At 40.5% G+C, this 24,394-nt stretch overlaps 1 protein-coding gene and 1 non-coding gene across 2 annotated transcripts in view; one reads left to right on the top strand and one right to left on the bottom strand.

Annotated features, from left to right (window-relative positions):
• The window catches only part of GYS2 (glycogen synthase 2), a 59,988-nt gene extending 51,943 nt beyond the window's left edge, over nucleotides 1-8,045 (bottom strand). Inside the window, 1 exon segment of the mRNA XM_049783889.1 lies at nucleotides 7,673-8,045. Within this exon segment, the coding sequence (XP_049639846.1) occupies nucleotides 7,673-7,793 (121 nt within the window). The 5' untranslated portion in view covers nucleotides 7,794-8,045.
• A 7,866-nt stretch (nucleotides 8,046-15,911) lies between these two features.
• LOC126023703 (U6 spliceosomal RNA) lies at nucleotides 15,912-16,018 on the top strand. The gene has a single exon (XR_007500793.1). It is a non-coding gene; the product is annotated as a U6 spliceosomal RNA (small nuclear RNA).
• The last annotated feature ends 8,376 nt before the right edge of the window (nucleotides 16,019-24,394 follow it).

The following is a 24,394-nucleotide window of genomic DNA, read 5'->3' as shown; positions in this document are numbered from 1 at the left end:
CAGTTCAAAATGTAGTTATTTCTCTAACTAAACTCATCACTCTTTGTGATGAGCTTCCTGAGGTGAGCTGGAATTTCCAGCTCTTTTCTCTTTTGTGTCTGAAAATTATTATTGCAAAAATGTCTTTCATTTTTCTTAAAACCCATAGATGAGTGAGACCATTCTGCATTTTTTTTCTCTCTCTCTCTCTCTCTCTGACTTATTTCACTCAGCATAATAGATTCCGTGTACATCCATGTATAGGAAAATTTCATGACTTCATCTCTCCTGACAGCTGCATAATATTCCATTGTGTATATGTACCACAGTTTCTTTAGCCATTCGTCTGTTGAAGGTAGGCCCTTTATCTTACCCTATTCTCCACCCATGTGAGTTGTACTAGCTTCCCAATGAATATTGCAGTTCCAGCCATCTCTTTCTTTTACTTCATGTCACAGAAAGATCCCTGGACCTTTGTTTCCTCTCTCTTCAGCCTGGTTTGGATTATTCCTTGTAGCTACCCTGCTCCAGACCTGCATCCCTCTTCCTCTCTGGATTACTGCGTGTGGATTTAATCACACCAACTGACACGGCAGTCTCCTTACCTGGTCTGTTGCTTCTTCTCTGAACTTTCCTCACATTTTTGAGCAGGACTCCCTGTCTCAACTCTGTGTCTTCTCATGTACAGTTTTATTTTTGTATAAAATCTGTCCCCTTCTCGTCTACTTTGTCCAATAGTCATTCATTCTTTGCATGTACTCCCAAATATCTCTTTATCAGAAGCTTTCCCCAAACCCCAAACTTGGTGGGAAGGTCTCCTATCCCCACCCCATATATCTTAGGGTACCCTGCCCTGTCAGTCTTATTCTAAAACACCCTACAATTGACACTAATTGCTTATTTGTGACTATGTTGCTGAAATTTTGTAAATTTTAGACCTCTCGGGGCTGGAGAGATAGCATGGAGGTAAGGTGTTTGCCTTTCATGCAGAAGGTCATTGGTTCGAATCCCGGTGTCCCATATGGTCCCCTGTGCCTGCCAGGAGCAATTTCTGAGCATGGAGCCAGGAATAACCCCTGAGCACTGCCGGGTGTGACTCAAAAACCACACACACACAAAAATTTAGACCTCTCCATTATTAAACTGTTACTTCTGGAAGTACCTAAAATCCCAATAGGCACTTGATGAATCTTTATCGGATAATGATTTTTATTGAATAATAAATAGATATAATATCCAATAATATACAAAAACTAGCATTACAATTTATATAATAACAAACAGTATTACTACTAATACTACTGCTAATAAAAGCAACAACTTAGTATCCAACTATTTAACTGTAGCTCACTTATTTTTTACATTTCTATTTGTGTAAAACACTCTGCCAAGGACCAGAGCAGTGGCGCAAGGAGTAAGATGTCTGCCTTGCCTACGCTAGCCTAGAATGAACCATGGCTCGATCCCCCAGCATCTCATCTGGACCCCCAAGTCAGGAGTGATTTCTGAGCATGTAGCCTGGAGTAGCCCTGAGTGTCACCAGGTATGGCTGACACCCCCCCCCCAAAAAAAAAAGGATTCTTCTATTTCTCTATGTAAGGATTTTTAGGTAGGGTTATCAAATTCACACCCATCTTTGCATAGCCTCACATCCAAGAATTCTAGAATTCTTTAGTGGCGCTATCTCAGTCTTCCATATGGTTCATATGTATCACTGCTTAAATGGGAATATTGTATATGGGTTCTAGATTAGAATTCTTCATGTATTTCTGTCTCATCAACTGTGTCTTCTCAGACAAATGACCACCTTCTCAGTTTTTACTTTTGAAAAATGGAAATGCTAACATTTCTTACTTTTGTGTGGTTATTATAAAATTTAAATGCTTTGGCTTCAGTTTAGGTGAAGAGTATAGATGTGTCTGAGCATAATGTTTATTGCTTTTGTTGATTTGGGGCCATACCCAGGTATTACTCCTGACTCTATACTCGGGAGATTACTCCTGGCAGGCTTCAGGAGAACAAAAAGAGATTCCAGATTCCAAACTTGGGTCAGCTCAATGCATGGCAAACGCCCTACCTGCTGACTCTTTCTCTAGCCCTATCTGTCACATTTGTTATCCTCATTTCATTCAGCTCCCAGAGGAAGACAGAAAAATTCCATGACTATTATAGATTGTGATGCAAATAATTATAGGGCCTGGATTGAGATAATAATACAATTAAGTCTAAGGTTAAAATTAAAACCAAATTTTGCCAATCGTAAATACTGAGTTTTGTCTAACTTGTGTTATTTCTCAGTACTTGTCATGTCTTCAAAATATTTTGTCCACATTTATAACATTCAAAAGGCTTCAAATATCAGAATATTTTTAATCTTATTTAACTCTAAATCATATCTAACCTAATTATCTTGCATCAGGAATAATCTATTCCTTCAAAACTATATGGCAACTTTAGTCAATATACATAGTAACTTGGTTTCTTGGGTCAGATGCATGCACATGGTTCTGGATCCTGTGCCTGATGGACAGAAATCTGTGATCAAGGGGCTAAGAGACAGCATAGGTGTAAAGGTGCTTGCACTCAAACCTCACCTCCCAGCCAAAAAGAAAAAGTAAAAGAAATTTCCAATTTAGACATTTTACCTTTCTGTGGACTGTGTGATAGTACAATGGGCAGGGCACTTGCCTTGCATACAGTAAACTTGGGTTGTATCCCCAGCATCTTATATGGTCTCTTGAGCATTCCAGGAGTGATTTCTGAGTATAGAGCTAGCAGTATTATTACCTGAGCATTGCCAGGTATGGTCCAAAAATCAAACCAACCAACCAACCAAAAAATGTTGCTTCTCTCTTGCTCTGGTAAAATTCAGGGCAATACAGTCTTATTCTTGAAAAAAAAAATGAAACAAAACAAAAACCCACGTCATACATTTAACAATTTTACTATTTGGAGATTATGCCAACGTTCTGTAAATGATATTAGATGTCTTCTATTCAACCACATTTCCTTTTCCTTTTCATAGAAAAGAATATACATATCAAAGGCATCTTAGAGTCTAGGGACACAAATATATATTCATTACTTATTCAAACATTTTAAATTTTATTGAACTTTCCCTATATGCAGACACTGTTCCAGGTTCCCGAAAGCTACATGACCATCTCACCTACTGTGTAATCCTGGCAGTAAGAGGTCACAGCAGACTTTTAGCACCAGGAGACAGTGTTACAGCCATGTTTACTAAGTAGAGGATATAAGGGGTCTGCTGAGATTCTGGAGACTATGGATAGTGCTCCAGAGTGGATGATAATCTCCTGAGACTAAGGTCAGTCCCACAAACTTTTTTTTTTTTTTTGGTTTTTGGGTCACACCCGTTTGACGCTCAGAGGTTACTCCTGGCTATGTGCTCAGAAATCGCCCCTGGCTTGGGGGGACCATATGGGACGCCGGGGGATCGAACCGCGGTCCTTCCTTGGTTAGCGCTTGCAAGGCAGACACCTTACCTCCAGCGCCACCTACCCGGCCCCCTGTCCCACAAACTTTTCTCAATATAGTCAAGGCCATTTACTGCAAGACCATGACAAATGTTATATTTAATGGCGAAAAACTGAAAGCCTTTCCTCTAAAGTCTGGCACAAGACAAGACTTCCCCTTCTTGTCATTTCTATTCAACATAGTACTGGAAGTACTTGCCATAGCAATTAGAAAAGAAAAAGATAGGGGCTGGAGAGATAGCACAGCCTTGCAGGCAGCCAATCCAGGACAGACAGTGGTTCAATTCCTGGCATCCCATATGGTCCCCCATGCCTGCCAGGAGCGATTTCTGAGAGCAGAACCAGGAGTAACCCTGAGTGCTACTGGGTAAAATCCAAATCCAAAAACAAAAACAAAAAAAAAGAGAGAGAAAGAAAAAAAAAGATATTAAGGGCATCCAGATAGGAAGGGAAGAAGTCAAACTCTTACTGTTTGAAGTTTACATGATACTATATTTAGGAAATCCTAAAGATGCTACCAAAAAGTTTCTGGCAACAATATATTTGTATAGCAAAGTGGCAGGCTACAAAATTAAAACACAAAAATCAATGGCCTTCTTACACACAAATAATGATAGAGAAGTAAAGAATCCCACTCACAATAATACTACAGAAACTCAAATACCTGGAAGTCAACTTAATTAAATAGGTGAAATACTCAAACAAAGATAACTACAAAACACTGCTTCAAGAAATAAAGGAAGACACAAGGAAATGGAGAATTATACCCTGTTCATGGATTGGGATGTTTAGCATCATTAAGATGCCAACTCGGGGCCGGGCGGTGGCGCTAAAGGTAAAGTGCCTACCTTGCCTGCGCTAACCTTGGACGGACCGCGGTTCGATCCCCCGGTGTCCCATATGGTCCCCCAAGCCAGGAGCAACTTCTGAGCACATAGCCAGGAGTAACCCCTGAGCGTTACCGGGTGTGGCCCAAAAACCAAAAAAAAAAAAAAAAAAAAAAGATGCCAACTCCCCAAAGTATTGTGCAGATTTAATGCAATCTCTTTAAGGACTACATTCTTCAAAGAGGTATATCAAACACTCCTAAAATTCATTTGGAACAATAAATGTCCACAAATTGCTAACACAACCTTTAGGAAAAAGAATATGGGAGGCCTCACTTTCCCCAACATTAAACTGTATTAGAAAGGAATAGTACTAGAATAAAGACAGACCCTCAGATCAATGAAATAAACTTGAATATTCAGAGAATGACCCTCAGGTATGCAATCAATTAATATTTTATAAAGGGACAAGAATTGCAAGATGGAGCAAGGAAATCCTCTTCAACAAGTGGTGTTGGAACAACTGCAAAAAAGTGAACTCAGACCTCCATCTAACACCATTAGGTTAAATCCTACACAAAGGTTAAATCCAAATCTATTAAAGAGACCTTGATATCAGACCTAAAATTATAAGGTATATAGAAGAATACATAGGTGGGGCTGAGCAGTGGCACAAGCGATAAGGCATTTGCCTTGAGTGCGCTCGTCTAGGACAGACCTAGGTTTGATCCCCCGGCGTCCCATTTGGTCCCCAACCCAGGAGCAATTTCTGAGCACATAGCCAGGAGTAACCCCTGAGCATCACCTTGTGTGCCCCCCGCAAATAAAAGAACACATAGGCAAAACATTTCACGACATTGAGACTAAAGGCCTCTTCAAGGAGGAAATACCACTGTCCAAGCAAGTGGAAGCAGAGGCAAACAAATGGGACTACATTAAACTCAGAAGCTTCTACACCTAAAAGGAAACAGTGACTAGGAATACAAAGGCCACCCAAAGAATGGGAGAAACTATTCACCCAATACCCATCTTATAAGGTACTAATATCTAAGATATACAAGGTACTGACAGAGCTTAACAACAACAACAACAAAAATCTAACGCTATTCAAAAATGGGGAGAAGGGGGCCGGAGAGATAGCATGGAGGTAAGACATTTGCCTTTCATGCAGAAGGATGGTGGTTCGAATCCTGGCATCACATATGGTCCCCTGTGCCTGCCAGGAGCGATTTCTGAGAGCAGAGCCAGGAGTAACCCCTGAGTGCTGCTGGGTATGACCCCAAAACAAACAAAAAAATGGGGAGAAGTGAACAGAAATTTCCTCAAAGAAGAAATACAGATGGCCAGATGGCACATGAAAAATGCTTCACATCACTAATCATCAGTTAGATACAAATCAAAACAACAATGAGGTATCATCTAGCACCACAGATACTAGCATGCATCACAAAATATAAGAACAACCATTGCTGGGCAGATGTGGGAATAAAGGAACTCTCATTCACTGCTGATGGGAATGTTGTCTAGTCCAGCCTTTCTAGAAATTAATATGGAGGTTCCTCATAAAACTGGAAATTAAGCTCCCATATGATCCAGCAATACCGATCATAGGGATATACCCTAGGAACACAAAAACACAATTCAAAAATGTCCTCTGCCTTCCTATAGTTCATAGTTCAAAGAAGAACTATTTATAATAGCCAGAATCTAGAAACAACCCAGGTGCTTGATAATGAATGAATGTCTAAAGAAACAGTGGTACATCTACACAATGGAATACTATGCAGCTGTTAGAAAAAAATGAAGTCATGAAATTTGCCTATACATGGATGGATATGGAGACTATTATGCTGAGTGAAATGAGATAGAAGGACAGAGATAAACAAAAAAAAGTCTCGCTCATCGTTGAATATAAGAAAAATAAAAGACAGGATGGTAATAATATCCAGAGACAATAGAGATGTGGGCCAGAAGGACCAGCCCATGATATGAAGCTTACCACAAAGAGTAGTGAGTGCAGCTAGAGATATAACTGTACTAACAGCTACCATAACAATGATAGTGAGAGAGATAAATAGAATGTCTGTCCCAAAAGCAGGCAGGGAGTGGGGGAGGAGGGAAATGGGAATACTGTTCCCAGGAAAGTTATACTGGTGAAGGGTGGTGTACATTCGATGACTGAAACCCAACTATGAACACTTCTGTAATCATGGTGCTTACATAAAGATATTATTTTCTAAATAATAAAATTAAAAGCATCAAAAATTTCCCCCCATGTGTCCTTTCCCCTATTAACAGCTCTCCCTGAGTGCCTCCCACTTTATAAAGAAAATCCACCCTTTATTTATGTCCCGAGGTGGGATCAATGCCTCCGAGATGGCTTTTTCCCAGGCACCCTGGGCACGTTTAAGTACCTCATTACTGGAAAAGTACAATCAAAACTGCACCTTATTAGCTCTGACACTTTTTTCTTTTTTTTTTCTTTTCTTTTCTTTTTTTTTTTTTTTTTTTTTGGTTTTTGGGTCACACCCGGCAGTACTCAGGGGTTATTCCTGGCTCTATGCTCAGAAATCGCCCCTGGCAGGCACGGGAAACCATATTGGATGCTGGGATTCGAACCACCATCCTTCTGCATGAAAGGCAAGCGCCTTACCTCCATGCTATCTCTCCAGCCCCTGGCTCTGACACTTTTCACACTCAAGATTCTGCTCTACATGCTTCCTTCTCACTGAACTGCTTTTAACAGTTAAAATTTCAATTTTAAGCTAATCTTGAATTATGAGAAATATTACAAAATAAGCCATAATATCCTAATAGTATTGTAAGTAAAATTTTATTAGTCCTGTTCTTCCTAAAACAAAATATAAATTTGTGTGTGTGTGTGTGTGTGTGTGTGTGTGTGTTTTGGCTGAGAAAAATTATGACTTCCATTATTATTGTACCATCACTCAAATTTCACATTTTAATTTAAAGGTCCATTCCTTAGCAACAACCAGCCAGTGGTTCAAAACAAGGCTGCTTTGGAGCGCTAATGACCCTCCCGGACCACACCTAATGGCGTTCAGCAGACCATCGGGTTCTGAGGATCAAACCAGGATTTGCTACACACAAGGTAAGCCTCTTACCCCATCTTCCTCTCCAGCCCCAACAACTAGTCTTTCCATTCTCATCCCTCCAAAACATGCAGTCTCTTCTAATCTGGTGAAACATACAAACTTCAGTGGAATCTAAACTTTAGTTCCCTTTGAATTGACTGACATTCCCCAATCCTCAGCTATTGATCATCACTAGATTTTTCTGTGGAATCTCATTCTCTGTTCTTAAGCAGCCTGACAATAATCCCCAGTGCTGGACGGGCACCGTACAAACCTTTATTGGTTACTTCCCAGGAGATTTCGAAGAGCAGCAAGTCTTCCACAGGAAGTTCCTCAACTTCCCACCTAGGCAGGCCACTCAGGGAAGTCACAGACAGAGATCTACCTCGGAGCATGCTGCAGCCAAGCCTGGAAACTTTGAGCTGATTCCCGGAGCTGAATGCTCAGCCTTGATATAACTCCCAGAACAGAATGCTCAGACACTCAGCTTCAAAGCCTAATGGCTTCAGGAGTGGGGACTTCTCAGAGCAATTGTGCAGGGTCTAGAGAGTTTGTGTCCTATCTTCTATCCGGAGTATTGGTGTTAGAAAGAGGAATTCGCAGCTCCTCTTTTCAGAGCTTCAGACAGGTTCAGTGAGGACACTCTGCATCTGTTTACCCACTCAGTTTAGTTCTAGGTAAGATCTGATTTGGGCTTGGGCAAGCACCCCATCCAATAGTAGAATCCTCCTAGGCTGGGTGTGAGACAAGGCTGGACCTTCAACCCTTGTCCTTTTGACGAAATTGCTAGATTCACAGTCACTAACGCTTGCTTCATCGCTTCCAAAATGATTATGGTTGAGCCTTCCTCAGAATTTATGAATCAGTTTACATTATCATTAAAATTGGTTGGGGCAGTGTTCTATATTGCCTAAGTTTTCTTCTGATCATTTAATCCCTGTATCTGGAGCATTTTCAAAGTTATTCCTAGTTGTTTTATTTTACATTTACAATTTGACTACTATAAATGCCTCCTATGATTCAATACCATGCTAGGTTCTTTGTCTTATATGTGTAAACCTTGGTTCATTAACCAGCACTCACATACTGTTCCCTGAACACTGCCAGGAGTGACCCCTGAACCAGGAGAAAGCCTTGAGTACTACAAGGTATGACCTCCAAACTAAAAAAAAAAAAAAAACCAAGCAAACAAATCACAAAAAAATAAATGCAGGCAAATAGTTCATTATCTATTACAGTGGTGAGAAAAATGAGATGGTCAAGGACTAACATAGTAAAGATTGGAGCCCAAACTATCCATGAAATGTCTTTTCCTTCACAAAATGATTTTGTTCATGTTGACATAACCTCTGTGAGTCCTGTAAATAGTCCTGTAAATAGAAATTCCAACAAATCCAAACAGGACATGTTGACACGTGGGAACACAACTACAGAGTGAGAACACAGCTTCACGTTTTCACTGTCTCTTCTGAACAAGCCTGGGATGACTGGTGGAGCACTGAGCATGCCCTGTGATAGATAGCCCATTATTCAGACACTTACAGGACTGCCAGATAACATGGGATTTAATCAGAGTTGTGAGTTAGTTTCTCTTGGGTTAAAGTCCAGTCTCTAACCTATTATTTATGTAACCTCAAGACTAAGTTAACTAAATTTTGACTGTCTTATTGCAATTATGAGAGGCCAGAGAGAAAGCAACTATATGCTCCACTGACTTCTCTAGGAGTGACCCCATTGCAGTAGGCAATAAACACTATTGGCTGTGTTAAAACAAAAAAATATTATTAAAAATAAAATAATTGGGCCCAGAGAGATAGCACAGTGGTGTTTGCCTTGCAAGCAGCCGATCCAGGATCAAATGTGGTTGGTTCGAATCCTGGTGTCCCATATGGTCCCCCGTGCCTGCCAGGAGCTATTTCTGAGCAGACAGCCAGGAGTAACCCCTGAGCAATGCTGGGTGTGGCCCAAAAACAAAACAAAACAAAAAATTAGCAGCACTATTTTATTTATAATTTATTTTATTTACAATAGCTAGACTCTGGAAGCAACTAAGATGCCCTTCAACAGATCAATGGCTAAAGAAACTGTGGTACATATACACAATGGAATATTATACAGTCGTCAGGAGAGATAAAGCCATACAATTTTCCTATACATGGATGTACATGGAAACTATTATGCTGAGTGAAATAAGTCAGAGGGAGGGAGAGAGACACAGAATAGTCTCACTTATCTATGGATTTTAAGAAAAATAAAAGACAGTATTGTAATAATGCCCAGAGATGAGGGTTAGAAGGACCAACTCACGATATAAAGCTCACCTCAAGGGAATGGGGTGAGTGCACTTAGAACACTAACAATTACCATGACAATGTTAATGAGTGAGAGAAGTAGAATGCCTGTCATGAATACAGGCAGGGGGTGTGGGCGAAGGGATATGGGGTGCATTGGTGATGGGAATATTGCACTGGTGAAGGGGGGGTGTTCTTTTTGTGACAAAAACCCAACTACAATCATGTTTGTAATCACGGTGTTTCAATAAAGATGAAAAATAAAAGAAAATAGTGAACGAGGAGGGTGATGGGGGATTGGTGGGGGAAAGGTTGCAGTGGTGAAGAAAGGTGTACTTTTTTTTTTTATACTAAAAGAATAGAGATTTTTATTAAGCATTGTAAGTTGCATTCAATAGCCTTCAGATACACCACACCACAACCTGTCTACAATCAGTCAAACCCAACAGCAGTTCATTCTTGCACAATCCATGAGTTAGGGCGAAACTCCCTTCAACTTACAGTAAGGTCCTACTCAGGTCTTGCGGGCAGGGATTGGGGAATTACATCTCATTTCTGATCACTAATGTGTGATGAAGAGCATCAGGAGAATTATATGAAAACGAATAAGAAGTGATTCTGATTTCAAAGTACATTGTTTGGAAACATTAACAAAAACAGAAAGGTGTACTTTTTATGACTGAAACCCAACTACAAACATGTTTATAATCATGGTGCTTAAATAAATGTATTGATAATAACAAATAAACACAAAAATAAAAATAAATAAAAAATAAAATGGTGATGAGGTCATTTATAGGAGGATCTGAGTATATGGCTTGGTACTTGTCAATCACTTGAGTAAATTTAGACTTATGTATAAAACATATGACGAACTAGTAAAATACCCCCTGGCATCAAGGAGAAGCTCAAAGGTTTCAAGTATCTCAGTGCAAGAGTTGATTCCTTAGGCCTGCACTTCCCATTTTCCCTGGTTAGAGTGGTTACTAATGGAGAGAATGAGCATAAGATAAAGGTTATTTTTCTCTAATATTTTGTCTCCCATTCAGTGCTATACCACACCTAGCAGTGCTTGTGGGATCATGCAATGCTTGAGATGAAATTCAGGCCCTAGTGCATGCAATATGTAAATTATAGTCATTTGAGCTATGATTCTGGACTCTCTCTCTCTCTCTTTTTCTCTCTCTCTCTCTCTCTCTCTCTCTCTCTCTCTCTCTCTCTCTCTCTCTCCCTCTCTCCTTACCCTGAAGTATTTGTGCTTAAAAATACAAATTGAATATCTAGGAGCACAAAGAAAAGAGTCAGCAGATAAAAAGGGATGTGGAAGAAAGTTCTTTATGTTCCTAGTCTCTAATTTCACAGTTGCCCTGATGTTTTAGCAGTTCACAGAAAGACTTGAAAGGGGAATTAAGAAAAACCAGGAGGATATTTGGATTCCTTCATACTTATCCAACAGGGGACATTAAAAACTTTTAGAAAAGAACATATTTGCTTCAATATTTTGGAATATTCTAGAAATCTTTAAAAGATCCAAGATTTGATTAGCCCATTTTCATATATCAAGAATGATTCTATTGTCATATTTATAAAGCATCTGCTCGTGCTTTATAAAGCATGTGATTCTGTCCAGAAGCAGAAAAACTTTTGTTGTTGTTGTTCTTGTTGTTCTTGTTGTTGTTGTTCTTCCTCTTCTTCTTCTTCTTCCTCCTCCTCCTCCTCCTCCTCTTCTTCTTCTTCTTCTTCTTCTTCTTCTTCTTCTTCTTCTTCTTCTTCTTCTTCTTCTTCTTCTTCTTCTTCTTCTTCTTCTTCTTCTTTTACCTTCTACCTTCTTTTTTTTTGGAGGGATGGGGGCCTATACCCTGTATTACTCAGGAATTATAAGATGGAACCTGGGTCAGTTATCTCCAAGTTATGCATCTTAACCCCTGTATGGTCTCTCTAACCCAAATTTTCAATTAAGAATTGACAACTTTGAGGCGAAGTGATAGCACAGCAGTAGGGAGTTTACCTTGCAGGCTGTTAACAGAGGATGGACCCACGTTCGATCTCCAGCATCCCCAGATCCTGCCAGAAGTGATTTCTGAGTGCTCAGTCAGTAGTAACCTCTGAGCGCTTCCCAGTGTCCCAGTGTCCCCCCCCCCCAAAAAAAAATAAAAGAAACCAAAACACACACACACACACACACATCAATCACCAGCATTCTATATGGTTCCTCAGAACCTGCCAGGAGTTAACCTATTCATGTTCAGAGCCAGGAGTTAACCCCTGAGCATCACCCAGTGTAGCTCCAAAACCAAAAACAACAACAACAACAACAACAAAGAATTGACAAATGTATGCCTTTGAGTAGACATTAACCAAGTATATAAACAAAATAGATTACTTTAGTGCTACTAAATTTTGGGTTTCTGCTTATTCTGTTGATTTATTTGTGTTGAAGGACACCAGCGCTCAGGGTTTTTTGACTCTGTGTTCAGGGATCACTTGGGAGGCCATATGTTTGGGCATAAAACTTCAACACCGGGCCCGGAGAGATAGCACAGTGGTGTTTGCCTTGCAAGCAGCCAATCCAGGACCAAAGGTGGTTGGTTCGAATCCCGGTGTCCCATATGGTCCCCCATGCCTGCCAGGAGCTACTTCTGAGCAGACAGCCAGAAGTAACCCCTGAGCACCGCTGGGTGTGGCCCCCCAAAAAAAAAAAAAAAAAAAAAAAAAAACTTCAACACCAAAATCACCACCAGTATCAACTCCCATCACCAGTGCTCCCAGACCCATCATTTTTCCTCAGCCCACTCCCTGCCTGCTACCTCAACATGCACATTACAAAGTTTGGTGGATGCAGCTTAGATCTCATGTTTTCAATGTTATTGAGTCTGTACATTAAATTTATAGCTATATCACTCTTCCACATTCACAATATAACTGAAGACCTGACCCCTGTCTCCTCATTACTTTCCTCTCTAATCTTCCTTCCTCCTTGATTTCTTTCTTTCTCTCTCCTTTTGCTCCCTAAAACTGGGGTTAAGGGTGATCTAAACATCTCCTTTTTTCTACATTACATTTCTTCATACAGTTATTCTACATGTCACAGTTAAGTGAAATCATCTTTTTTTAATTCTTCTGGCTTAATTAATTCAATATGATATCTTTCAGTTCTAACCAGGTTGCAGAAAATTGCTTGATTTCATCTTTCCTTACAGCTGCATAATATTATATCATAATTCATTCATTTGTGATTGCACACTTAGGTTGATTTCATATCTTAGCTACTGCAGCAATAAATAATGGTGTGTATACATCCTTTTGAATGAATTTTTTTTTTTGGAGGGGTCATACCTAGCAGTGCTCAGGGGTTACTTCTGGCTCTATGCTTAGAAATCGCTCTTGGCAGGCTCAGGGGACCATATAGGATGCCGGGATTCGAACCACCAACCTTCTGCATGAAAGACAAACAACTTACCTCCATGCTATCTCTCCAGCCCCTTAAATGAATGTTTTTAAGTTCTTGGAGTAGATACACCAAAATGGAGTTTCTGGGTCATATGGCAGTTCAATTCTAAGTTTACTGAGAACTTTCCACACCGTTTTTCAAAAGAGTTGAACTAGACAACATTCCCACCAGCAGTGGATGAGCATTCCTTTCTTACCACCTCTTCACCCATAGTTTGTAACTATGATAACAATACAGATTGTTTGTACTGTTTTTGATATGTTTCATTCTTGCTGGTGTGAAATATCTTTTATCAATTGTGTTTAACCCTTTTAGACTTAAGGATTCAAATTCTTAACCTGACATACAAGATCTTATAGAATATAGCCCTTTCTACTTCTGTGGAGTTATTATTATTATTATTATTATTAATATTATTATTATTATTATTATTATTATTATTTGCCTCCAAGTCTCAGTCACACTGGCCTTCACACTGGCCATGCTGTCCTGTGCCAAACATGTTCTTCAAATCTTATACTTTCAGATCTAAAGGAGATCTTATTTTTTGTTTATTATTTTTTCGGCCACACCTGTTTGATGCTCAGGGGTTACTCCTGGCTAAGCACTCAGAAATTGCCCCTGGCTTGGGGGGACCATATGGGACCCGGGGGATCGAACCACGGTCCTTCCTTGGCTAGCGCTTGCAAGGCAGACACCTTACCTCTAGCGCCACCACACTGGCCCCTAATGGAGATCTTTGATGAAATTCTCTATGGTTCCCCCAAAATAGAACAGGTCTTCTCTTAGAGGTTCTTTGTTAGCTGCCTTCAGTTACCTCTAACCACTCATGAAGTCTTCCATCATGTGGTTATTTGATGAGTGATTTTCCTTCCACTCAGTCCATGCTTACTGCTGTCCATGCTTTTTCTAATACTCTAATACCCCACCTGATATACAGAAATGGCTTGAAATTAATAATGGGATTCATGAACAGGTAAGTCTATTTTTGCAGAAGCCGAAGTGATAGTACAGTGGGTAGGGCATTTGCCTTGCATGTGACCAACCTGAGTTGTTAGATCCCCAGTGTCCCATATGGTCCCCTGGAATAATCCCTGAGCACAACAGGGTGTGACCCCAAAACAAATATTAATTAATTAATCAATTAATTAAAGTCTGTTTCTGGAGGCCTCAGCAGAATATGTCAGATTTATATCCTGGAGAGCAAATGAACATAAGTGTAAGTCATCAAGCATGAGCAGAATGCCGTATGTCATGTGAAAAATAATGGCACTTCTCATAAGAAATAAAAGTGTTTGGGGATGGAGAGATAGCACAGTGGTAGGGCATTTGCCTTGCATGCAGTCAATCCAGGATGGACTGTGGTTCAAATCCTGAATTCCCCATCCCTCCAGGAGCTATTTTTGAGCTCAGAGCCAAGAGTAACCCCTGAGCATCACCGGGTGTGACCCGAAAACAAAAACAAAACGAAACACAAAAGAAATAAAGATGTTGGAATTCAAAAGAACAAGAAGGGCCCTGAGAGATAGCACAGCAGCGTTTGCCTTGCAAACAGCCTATTCAGGACCAAAGGTGGTTGGTTCAAATCTTGGTGTCCCATATGGTCCCCCGTGCCTGCCAGGAGCTATTTCTGAGCAGACAGCCAGGAGTAACCCCTGAGCACCGCCAGGTAAGGCCCAAAAACCAAAAAAAAAAAAAATAAATAAAAATAAAAAAAAAAATAAAGAACAGGAAAGGGACAAATCAAAAACACATCCACTTTCAGACCCAACTCTCACTTTGTGAAGAATTTAAATATATGTTGTCCTGCAGCAGGAGTGATACTACAGCAAGTAAAACATTTTCCTTGCAGGCCTCCGACCCGTGATTGATTCCTAGCATCTCGTGTGGACACCCGAGTTTTTCAGGGGGGGGGTTGGGCCACATCTGGCTGTGCTCCTGGCTCTGCACTCAGATATAGCTCCTAGCAAGCTCAGGAGACCATATGGGATTCTGAGGATTGAACCCAGGTCTGTCCTGGGTGGGCCGCATGCAAGGCAAACACCTTACCACTGTGCTATTACTCTGGCCCCATAGTTCTTATGCTTAAAAGATGGAATCAAGTGTAGACAGAAAGACCAAAGCAATTTACAATTGCTTTGATGATAAGATGAACCATGTCAGAAAATGTCACAGTAGCACACCAAAACTGAATATGGGCAATAATTCCATTTTTGTTATCCTCTTTTGAGAAAGATTCTTTGAAAAGTTTCTGCAATCTTTGTGATGAAGGTTAAAACTCAAAGCAGGAGTTGGAGAGAAATTTATAAGAAAGGGAATTCACTTTGCATGTGGCTGATTCAAGTTTGATCCCCAGCACCACATTTAGTTCCCCAATCCCCACCAGAAATGATCTTTCACCAGAAATGATCTCAGAGCACAGAGCTAGTAATACAACTTACTGTTATTCAATAACAAAGAAAGCTCAAAGCAAAGTGCCAGAATGTGTTGTAGGCTCTCTGAAACTGTACTATCTAGAAATATGAGGTACCTTATGTGCAGATCCAAATCCAGATAGAGATGGACTACCAATGGCCAGTAGCCCAGACTACTGACACATGGTCAATAGAAATTTTATTAAGGCTATCTGTGCTTTTTGTAGTCTATTCTATTTTTCTGGTCTATGTAACTAGGTTCATATGATTATAAAAACAAGGGCATTTAACCTATGAGGGCTGAAAAAGGAAAGGAAACAATGCTAAAAAAACTGGGAGCAAAATTAAAACGATTTAGTGCTTCCTTCAGTAGCTCACAAACTAAAACTGGAACAATACAGAGAATATTAATATGGGCCCTGTGCGAGAATGACATGCAAATTCAAGAAGCGTTCCATATTTAAAAAAATCAGGATGTTTGTCTTTAGCTCAATCTAATTGTAATAATTCTATTGGGGATGATGGGGTTCATATGGTCATGTGTTCCTGGCTAAATGTAATCTCAGTAGGCTCCAAGGTCATTGCTTTAACTTCCGGAGCATTCTCATGAATGACTATTCTAGAAAGCATGATGTCTCAATCATTTCTGGACTCAAGAGAAGACCAAAGGATCAAACCTACAATAGTAATAATAATAATAATAATAATAATAATAATAATAATAATAAAAAGAATAGAGTGCCTTAAACCAACATGGGCTTAGAGTAATTACCAGGAGTAAGCCCTAACCACCACCAAGTGTAGCCCAAGCCCAAAAGCCATCAAACAAATTAACAAAACATAATTATTCTCCTGGCATTAAATATGGACCATGGAAAGCTAATCCATATGTGCTTCCAATAGGTGCTCCAAAACTCATTTGTGTAAAGCAGGTAAATGCCTAACTAGCAACAATTCAGACAGATGTTTTAAATTGTCATTATGATATTACCACAAATAACATAACCACATTGTTCTTCTAGTTTAGAATTCTGGCAACAAGCTATACAAAAAATAAGAGTTTTTTTTTTTATTCAGAAAAGGAAGTAAAAATTACCCAGTGGATTTGAGATGACATTGATTTCAGCATATAAACCAGAATAGATCTCATCAACTCCAACCCTTTAAGCCAGGGGTCTCAAACTCAATTTACCTGGGGGCCGCAGGAGTCAAAGTCAGGGTGAGGCAGGGCCGCATAAGGGATTTCACAAAAAAAGTCCTCAAACGTCATTATTAACAGTTTTAATATTTCTTCTGAACATGAATAGAACATTGAGTGAAGATCATGAACAGTTCTTCTGAACATGGTATCTTTTGCCTATTTCTTGCTGCCAGAGACTTGACAGCACTTCTTCTCACAAATCTAAACCACATTTGGCTTTAGAGAGGAAGCAGTTGAGACCCTCAGTATGGCTTGAAGATGATCATCATTAAGTCTAGACCTGTACTTTGACTTATTGAAGTTCAATGTGGAGAATAACTTTTCACACAAATATGTGCTCCCAAAAAGGCACATGGTACACTTGAACATTCGGGAAAGCTCAGGGAAACTGGGGGGCAATTCTCTCAAAAATTGCCCATGCATGTCTGCTTTTCTACTAATCTCCCTGAACTTGGCTTTAAGATCAGAGTTGCATTGCAGGTCAATGAGTTCCATTTGAAGCACAGGAGGGGCATCTTGCACATCAAAGGAAAAGGGGTCCACAAAAATTTGGAAAGTGGCTCTGTGCTTTTTGAAGTCTGTAAATCTGTGATCAAATTTCTTCTCTAGCTGAAAAATAGCATCAACATATTTCTCACCACTGAATGGTATGTCTGCATCCACAAGTTCCTTGCATGCTGGGAAATGGCAAAGGTTTGTCTGAGAGAGCTGGTATTTCCATAACACAAGTTTTGTGGAGAATGCTCTCACATTGTTATAGGCAGTACTGATAAGCTGCCCTGGGCCTTGTAACATCTTGTTTAGTACATTCAGCTAATGTGTGATGTCAACAAGAAAAGCTAAGTCCATGAGCCATTTGTGATCACTCAACTCAGAAACAGCATTCCCATCCTTCTCCATGAAGGCTTTCACTTCTCTCAACTCAAAAAATCTTTTCAGGACATTTCCCCTGCTGAGCCAATGTGAAATAGAGCACATCTCCATATTCTGACTCCATTTCCTCTAAAAAAGCATGGAACCTCCTGTGCTTTAAGTCCCTGGATCTGATTTGGTTGATGCATTTCACAACAATAGACATCACATTGTCACACGGCAGGCATTTACGGCAAAGGGCCTGCTGATGGATAATGCAATGAAGAGCAATGGCCTTCTCTACCCCCTCCTCTTCAATTTTTTTTGAACAAGTGCCAACAGTCCATTTTTCCTCCCTGTCATCGATTGCGCTCTATCGGTTATTATTCCAACAAACCTCTTCCATGGCAAACCTGCATTCTCAATTGTCTGTGCTCGTTATCAATCTTTCTCTTCACTGCAGGCTTTGATGAAGTCATGATGAAGGTATGACAAAATCTAGTTCTGTAATAAACTTCTCTCCCTTAGGCCTCCAATAATGCAAGGGACAGAGGGCAGGAGCAGCGGAAATGACGTCTGCGCTAGGCGCAAAGTATTCGCGATTATTTGCTTACCGAATATTCGCAATAAAAAATCGCATTAGTAAGAAAAAAATAGCAAAAAATAGCATTAAATATTTGCATACCCCGAACGAATTTTTTTATTAATGCGATTTTTATTGCGATTATTCGGTAAGCGAATAATCGTGAATACTGTGATATTTGAAGGCCAGCCGCGGGCCACAAAATGTTGTACGGAGGGCCTCAAACGGCCCGCGGGCCGCGAGTTTGAGACCCCTGGAATAAGATGAAGTCTATCATGGAGGATATGAAATAAGAATAACATCTCAATGTACACTTCAATTATTTTTTAATTATTATTGTAGGGCACACACTCGGCTGTATTCAGGGATCACTCCTGGCTCTATGCTCAGATAGCACTTCTAGTGAGCTCAAGGGCCCATCCAAATGTGATACCAGCAATCGAACCTAGGTTGGCCGCATGCAAGGCAAGCATTCTACCCACTTTACTAGTGTTCTGACACTTCAATATACAAATTATCATCAGAATTTGCTCCAAGGCTAAGGTAATAGCACGAGTGCTCTGTACACTTGAGCCCTGTGTTTGACCTGATAGCACATGGTCTATAAGCATTTGACTATTCCCAAAGCACTTCCTGGTGTAGCCAAAGTAAAAATTTGCTCATATTGAATTGATCGGACAGTGGGTAGGGGTTTTGCATCCAAAATGGTCCCCAGAGGCAGTCGGGAGTAATTTCTGAACACAGAGCTTGAAGTAACCTCTGAGCACCACCAGGTGGCCCAATAAGGAAAAGGAAAAGAAAACTGCTTCAGGCTCTTAGTTCACACAAAACAGGACATTGTTGTGGGGGCTGAAACGATAGGACAGTGGGTAGAACTTTTACCTTATGAATCGGATCCCTGGCATTTTATATGGTCCTCCAATTAACTCTAAGAATGGCCTGTAGGATCACTTATGGGTGTGGCCTAAGCCCACCCCAAATACTGGGAGCTGTTTTTCTTAGTCTTCTTACAATGTCCTGAAAACTAACAGCCAGAGCAATAGTACTGCAGGTAGGGTGCTTGCCTTGCATGCAGCTAATCCAAACTGATCCTTGGCACTCCATATGGTCTCCTGAGCATTGTCAGGAGTGATGCCCATGCATAGATTCAAGAGTAAGCCATGAGCACCACCTAGTGTGACTCAGAAACAAACAGAACCACTAATAAAATAAAAGGAAAATTAATTTCTTAGAAGACCTTTTTATCTTTGAAAGTGATATATGCAAAGTTGGAAGGATAGTACAGAAGTTAAGGCCGTGCACATGGCCTACACCAATCCTAGCACTACATATCAATCCCCAAGCACTACCAGGAACAATCTTTTCACACAGAATCCTGACCAATGTCAGAGGGACCAAAAAACACAAAAATAAAATAAAAGTAAAAATTGGGTATCCAGGGCCTGGAGAGATAGCACAGCGGCATTTGCCTTGCAAGCAGCCGATCCAGGACCAAAGGTGGTTGGTTCGAATCCCGGTGTCCCATATGGTCCCCCATGCCTGCCAGGATCTATTTCTGAGCAGACAGCCAGGAGTAACCCCTGAGCACTGCCAGGTGTGGCCCAAAAACCAAAAAAAAAAAAAAAAAAAAAAAAATTGGGTATCCAAATATATTAGTAAACTTCAAATTACCTTTCAATTATTATATGGATTAAAGCAAAAATAAAAATATTTAAATACTCATTTAATTGAAAAAAATATATAGGGGCCAGCGAGATATCATGGAGGTAGGGCATTTGCCTTCAATGCAGAAGGATGGTGGTTCGAATCCCGGCATCCCATATGGTCCCCTGTGCCTGCCAGGGGCGATTTCTGAGCATAGAGCCAGGAGTGACCTCTGAGGGCTGCCGGGTGTGACCCAAAAACAACAACAATAACCAAAAAAAAAAAAAAAAAAGAAAGAAAATATATAGGGGTCAAAACGGTGGTGCAGGGGTAGGATGTTTGCCTTGTACGTGGCTGACCTAGGACAAACTGCTTTTGACCCCAGTGTCCCATATGGTCCCCCAAGCTAGGAGTAATTTCTGAGCGTATAACCAGGAGTAGCCCCTAAGTGTTACTGGATGTGGCCCCAAACAAACAAACAAACAAACAAACAATATATATGTATATAAATGTATTACAGAGCTTACACAGTATTCTAAATGGACCTTCAGAAAAAGATACTTTATTGTGTATATATATGTATCAATATTACATAAGTATATTTTATGAAAAATAAGCCTTTTGACCTAAATATATTGTTAATATGTAGTAGAACTAATATTTATTTTTGTTTTTGGGCCACACCCATTTGACGCTCAGGGGTTACTCTTGGCTATGAGCTCAGAAATCGCACCTGGCTTGGGGAGACCATAAGGGACGCCAGGGGATCGAACTGCGGTCCGTCCTACGCTACCTAGCGCTTGCAAGGCAGACACCTTACCTCTAGCGCCACCTTCCTGGCCCCAGAACTAATATTTATTAAAAGTGTGTGTCAAATATCAAGGGAGTGCTGTTAGGGCAGAGAAGAGACCACTACAATAATGATCTTTGGAAATATTCACTCTATTTGAGAATTGGTACTGAAAGGAGATAAAGTGATAAGCATGATAACCCTTCAGTAACAATATTGCACAGTACAATGTCTAAAAGGACAGAGAGACAGAGAGAGGGAGACAGAGACACAGAGAGACAGAAAGGATAAATGTCTGCCCAGAGACAGGCACGGGGGAGGCAGGTGGGAAACTAGGGATGTTTGTGGTGAAGATTGTGCACTGGTGAGGAGTGCTGTAAATTGTATGATTGAAAGTCAATCGTTGGGGCCGGGAAGGTGGCGCTACAGGTTAGGTGTCTGCCTTGCAAGCGGATGGACCTCGGTTCGATCCCCCGGTATCCCATATGGTCCCCCAAGCCAGGGGTGATTTCTGAGCGCATAGCCAGGAGTAACCCCTGAGCGTCAAACGGGTGTGGCCCAAAAACCAAAAAAAAAAAAAAAAAAAAGAAAGTCAATCGCAAACTGTGAAAAAGAAAAAAAAACATGAACAACCCTGCTTATAACCACACTGTTGAAATAATTTTTCAAAAAGTTTGTGTCAACCATTGTGCTAGAACACTTTCTAGATTTTCAGAATTATTAGGAGAGCGGAGAACTAGGACAGGGGTTAAGGCTTTTGCTCCACAAGCTACCAACTCTGGTTCTGTCTTGGCATCACATACTGTTCCTTGAGTATTGCTGGTTGTAGTTCCTGAACCCTGCTCGATTCCGCGCAACAACTCCATCTCCTAGTTTCCCAATAAAATAGTATTAGGAGTGAAAAGCAGAGTGTGATAAATCTTTAAACCTTAATTAACCAGGACTAGAGAAATAGTTAGTGGGTAGGGGTTCATCTTGCATGCGGCCAGCCAGGGTCCTTCCCTGGCACCCCATAAAGTTTCCTGAGTTCTGCCAGGACTGATCACTGAGCATTTCTGGCTGTGGTCCAAAAACAAACAAAACGTTCCATAATTTCATGAGGTCTCCTTGCAAAGCCCTTGACTAATATATGTGTGCTATTTTTGTCATCTCCAGTTAAAAATATCCTGTGCATTGGTCTTAGAATGTGTAGCTGATTAGAGAGGACTATTTCAGTCTACAGGATGAATTGAAAGCCCCAGCTGTCTGGCATCAGGTGGGAGTCACAATTTCCAGGCCACCATCTAACTCCTCTTAGATGCTGTTAAGAGGATGTGCCTGGCAACTATGAGTGTTTTGGAATATGAGCAGTCAACTGCTTATGTTCATAGAACAAACGAGGTAACTTGCCAATTAGTTGTCATCACCTTCTGACTGATATCCCCCACTTGGGAGAAAAGTTTTCTGTATTACTTAACTCCTTTAAAAATACTTAAGAGTTTACTCCGTCCAACATGTGGGTCCAGGCAGCTCAGGTAGGCTAAGCCAGACCTGCGCCCTGGCTCCCAGGGTCACTACCATTCGAATCCATTGTCATCTGGTAGCCACATACCTCTACTTGGCTGGGAAACCTGCTGCCAGGACCCCAGGCCTGCAGTCTTTACAGGCCTTACGAAAGAGATTTTCCCTCCTCCTCATCAGCCCTTTTCTCCCAAACCGTGCGGGTGCACCATTGCGACACTTCTTAGTCTACCATGTTATCATAATGCTCATAATTGTGCCTCTAGGAAAAAAAATATTTTGTCAGGCTAGAGCTATAGTACGGCAGGGAAGGTGTTTGCCTGTATGCAGTTTGATCTCTGGCACTCTAAAAGGTCTTCTGAACACTGCCATGTGTGGCACCAAACCCATCCCAACCATCACCGATTTGTTTTGAATTACATGATGTGGTTTTAGACATTCATTGTTTCAACACCTAATCTCTTCACCAGTATCCCCAGTTTCCTTCCCACCTTTAGTATTTATGTGCAAATATGCATATATTCTAATGCATAATAGCAGTAATGTTCTATATTTATGCATATTTACAAGCATGTACAAGAGGATGTGGTCTAAGTCTTCTTTTTTCACCTTAGCACCTAGATAATTCCTGACAGACAGTAATAAACATTTCTTTATTATGTAATTGTTAAGACTTCCATTGAGACTTTTTGTTTTCCTTGTTAGAGTACACTGACAAAAACTCTCTTTTAAGGGGCCAGAGACAGCATGGAGGTAGGGCATTAGCCTTGCATGTAGGACAGTGGTTCAAATCCCAGCATTCCATATGGTCCCCTGAGCCTACCAGTATCGATTTCTAAGTGCAGAGCCAGGAGCAATCTTTGAGAATCACAAGGTATAACCCAAAAACAAACAAAAAGATATTCCATTTTAATCATCTCCAAACTGGGTTTTGACATTTTTGTTATCAGTGGAATATCTGAATAACTGAATAACCTACTTATTGGCCATCTACTCTAGTTCTAAGAAATGTCAGTCATTCCTTAGGTATATTCCCTATATACCCAAAGAAGTAAATGACTGAAGTACTTCAGCTTGATTATGAGGAAACTTGATCTCATCTTGGTTTTATAGCAACTTTTTGTAATTTATTATCCATGTCTAAGACACTTGACTTTATGGTTGGTTATACCCCATTAAGTCTTTCTTTCACTCCATTAGTTTTTGCAGTTTGTAAGAATTTGATTTATTTCAGGACCGGAGCCATAGCACATTGGATGGGCATTAACCTTACATGTAGCCAACCCAGGTTCAATAATCAGTATTCTATATGGTCCCCTAAACCTGTCAGGAGTGACTTTTGAGTGTAGAGCAGGAGTAACCCCTGAGTGCTGCCAGGTGTAGCCCAAAACTTAAAAAAAAAAAAGGAAAAACTAACAACAACAAAAAAAGAATTTGATTTGTTTCCTCACATGTAAGAACAGGTGCTGGCCCAGCAGTTTCAGGAAAACTACCAGAACTTCTAAAGTACTTCACTCTGTCATCCCACAGGGAAGGACATAGGTCATTTTTACATAACGATGGTCCCATTTTTCAGCATAAAATGACTCTCCTAGGCATGGGCAATAGCTCAAAGAGCTATAGTAGCAGATTCTATTCCTGGCACTGTGTGAGCACCGATGAGCACTGAGTTATTTCTAGCACAAGCAGTGGTCCTGGGGTCTTTATTTGATGGAGTTAAGTAACACTACCTAAACCAGATATGTGGTGTCAAGAGGGAACATATATAAAGACCCTGAAACTTTAAACACACTTTTAGTTCTAGTACTATCCCTACATTATTTTATTTTGCCTTTTTTTTTTTTTTTTTTTTTTTTTTTTGCGTCATACCCAGTGATGCCCAGGGCTCACTCCTGGCAGGGTTTTGGGACCATATGAAATATCAGAATCAAGCTGGGTTAGTAATGTACAAGACTATCTCCATATTGTCTATGCCTACATTTTACCACAAATTTTACTCTCATTTTCCTCACGTAATTTTCAAAATTATATAGAAAATATCATTAGTGGGAATGGAGCGATGGCGCAGCAGTAGGGTATTTGCCTCTGCATATGGCTGACGCTGGACGAATGACAGTTCAATCCCCTGGTGTCCCATATGGTCCTCTAAGCCAGGAGGGGCATAGCCAGGAGTGATCCATGAGCATCACCGGGTATGCCCCCGCAAAAAAATCATTAGTGGGGCCAGAATGATAGTACAGTGGGTAGTGTGTTTGCCTTACATGAGGTTG

The sequence above is a fragment of the Suncus etruscus genome, chromosome 11, assembly GCF_024139225.1.
Source record: "Suncus etruscus isolate mSunEtr1 chromosome 11, mSunEtr1.pri.cur, whole genome shotgun sequence".
NCBI lineage: Eukaryota > Metazoa > Chordata > Mammalia > Eulipotyphla > Soricidae > Suncus > Suncus etruscus.
The sequence above is the reverse complement of the archived record's forward strand: the minus strand, read 5'-3'. Positions and strand labels throughout refer to the sequence as shown.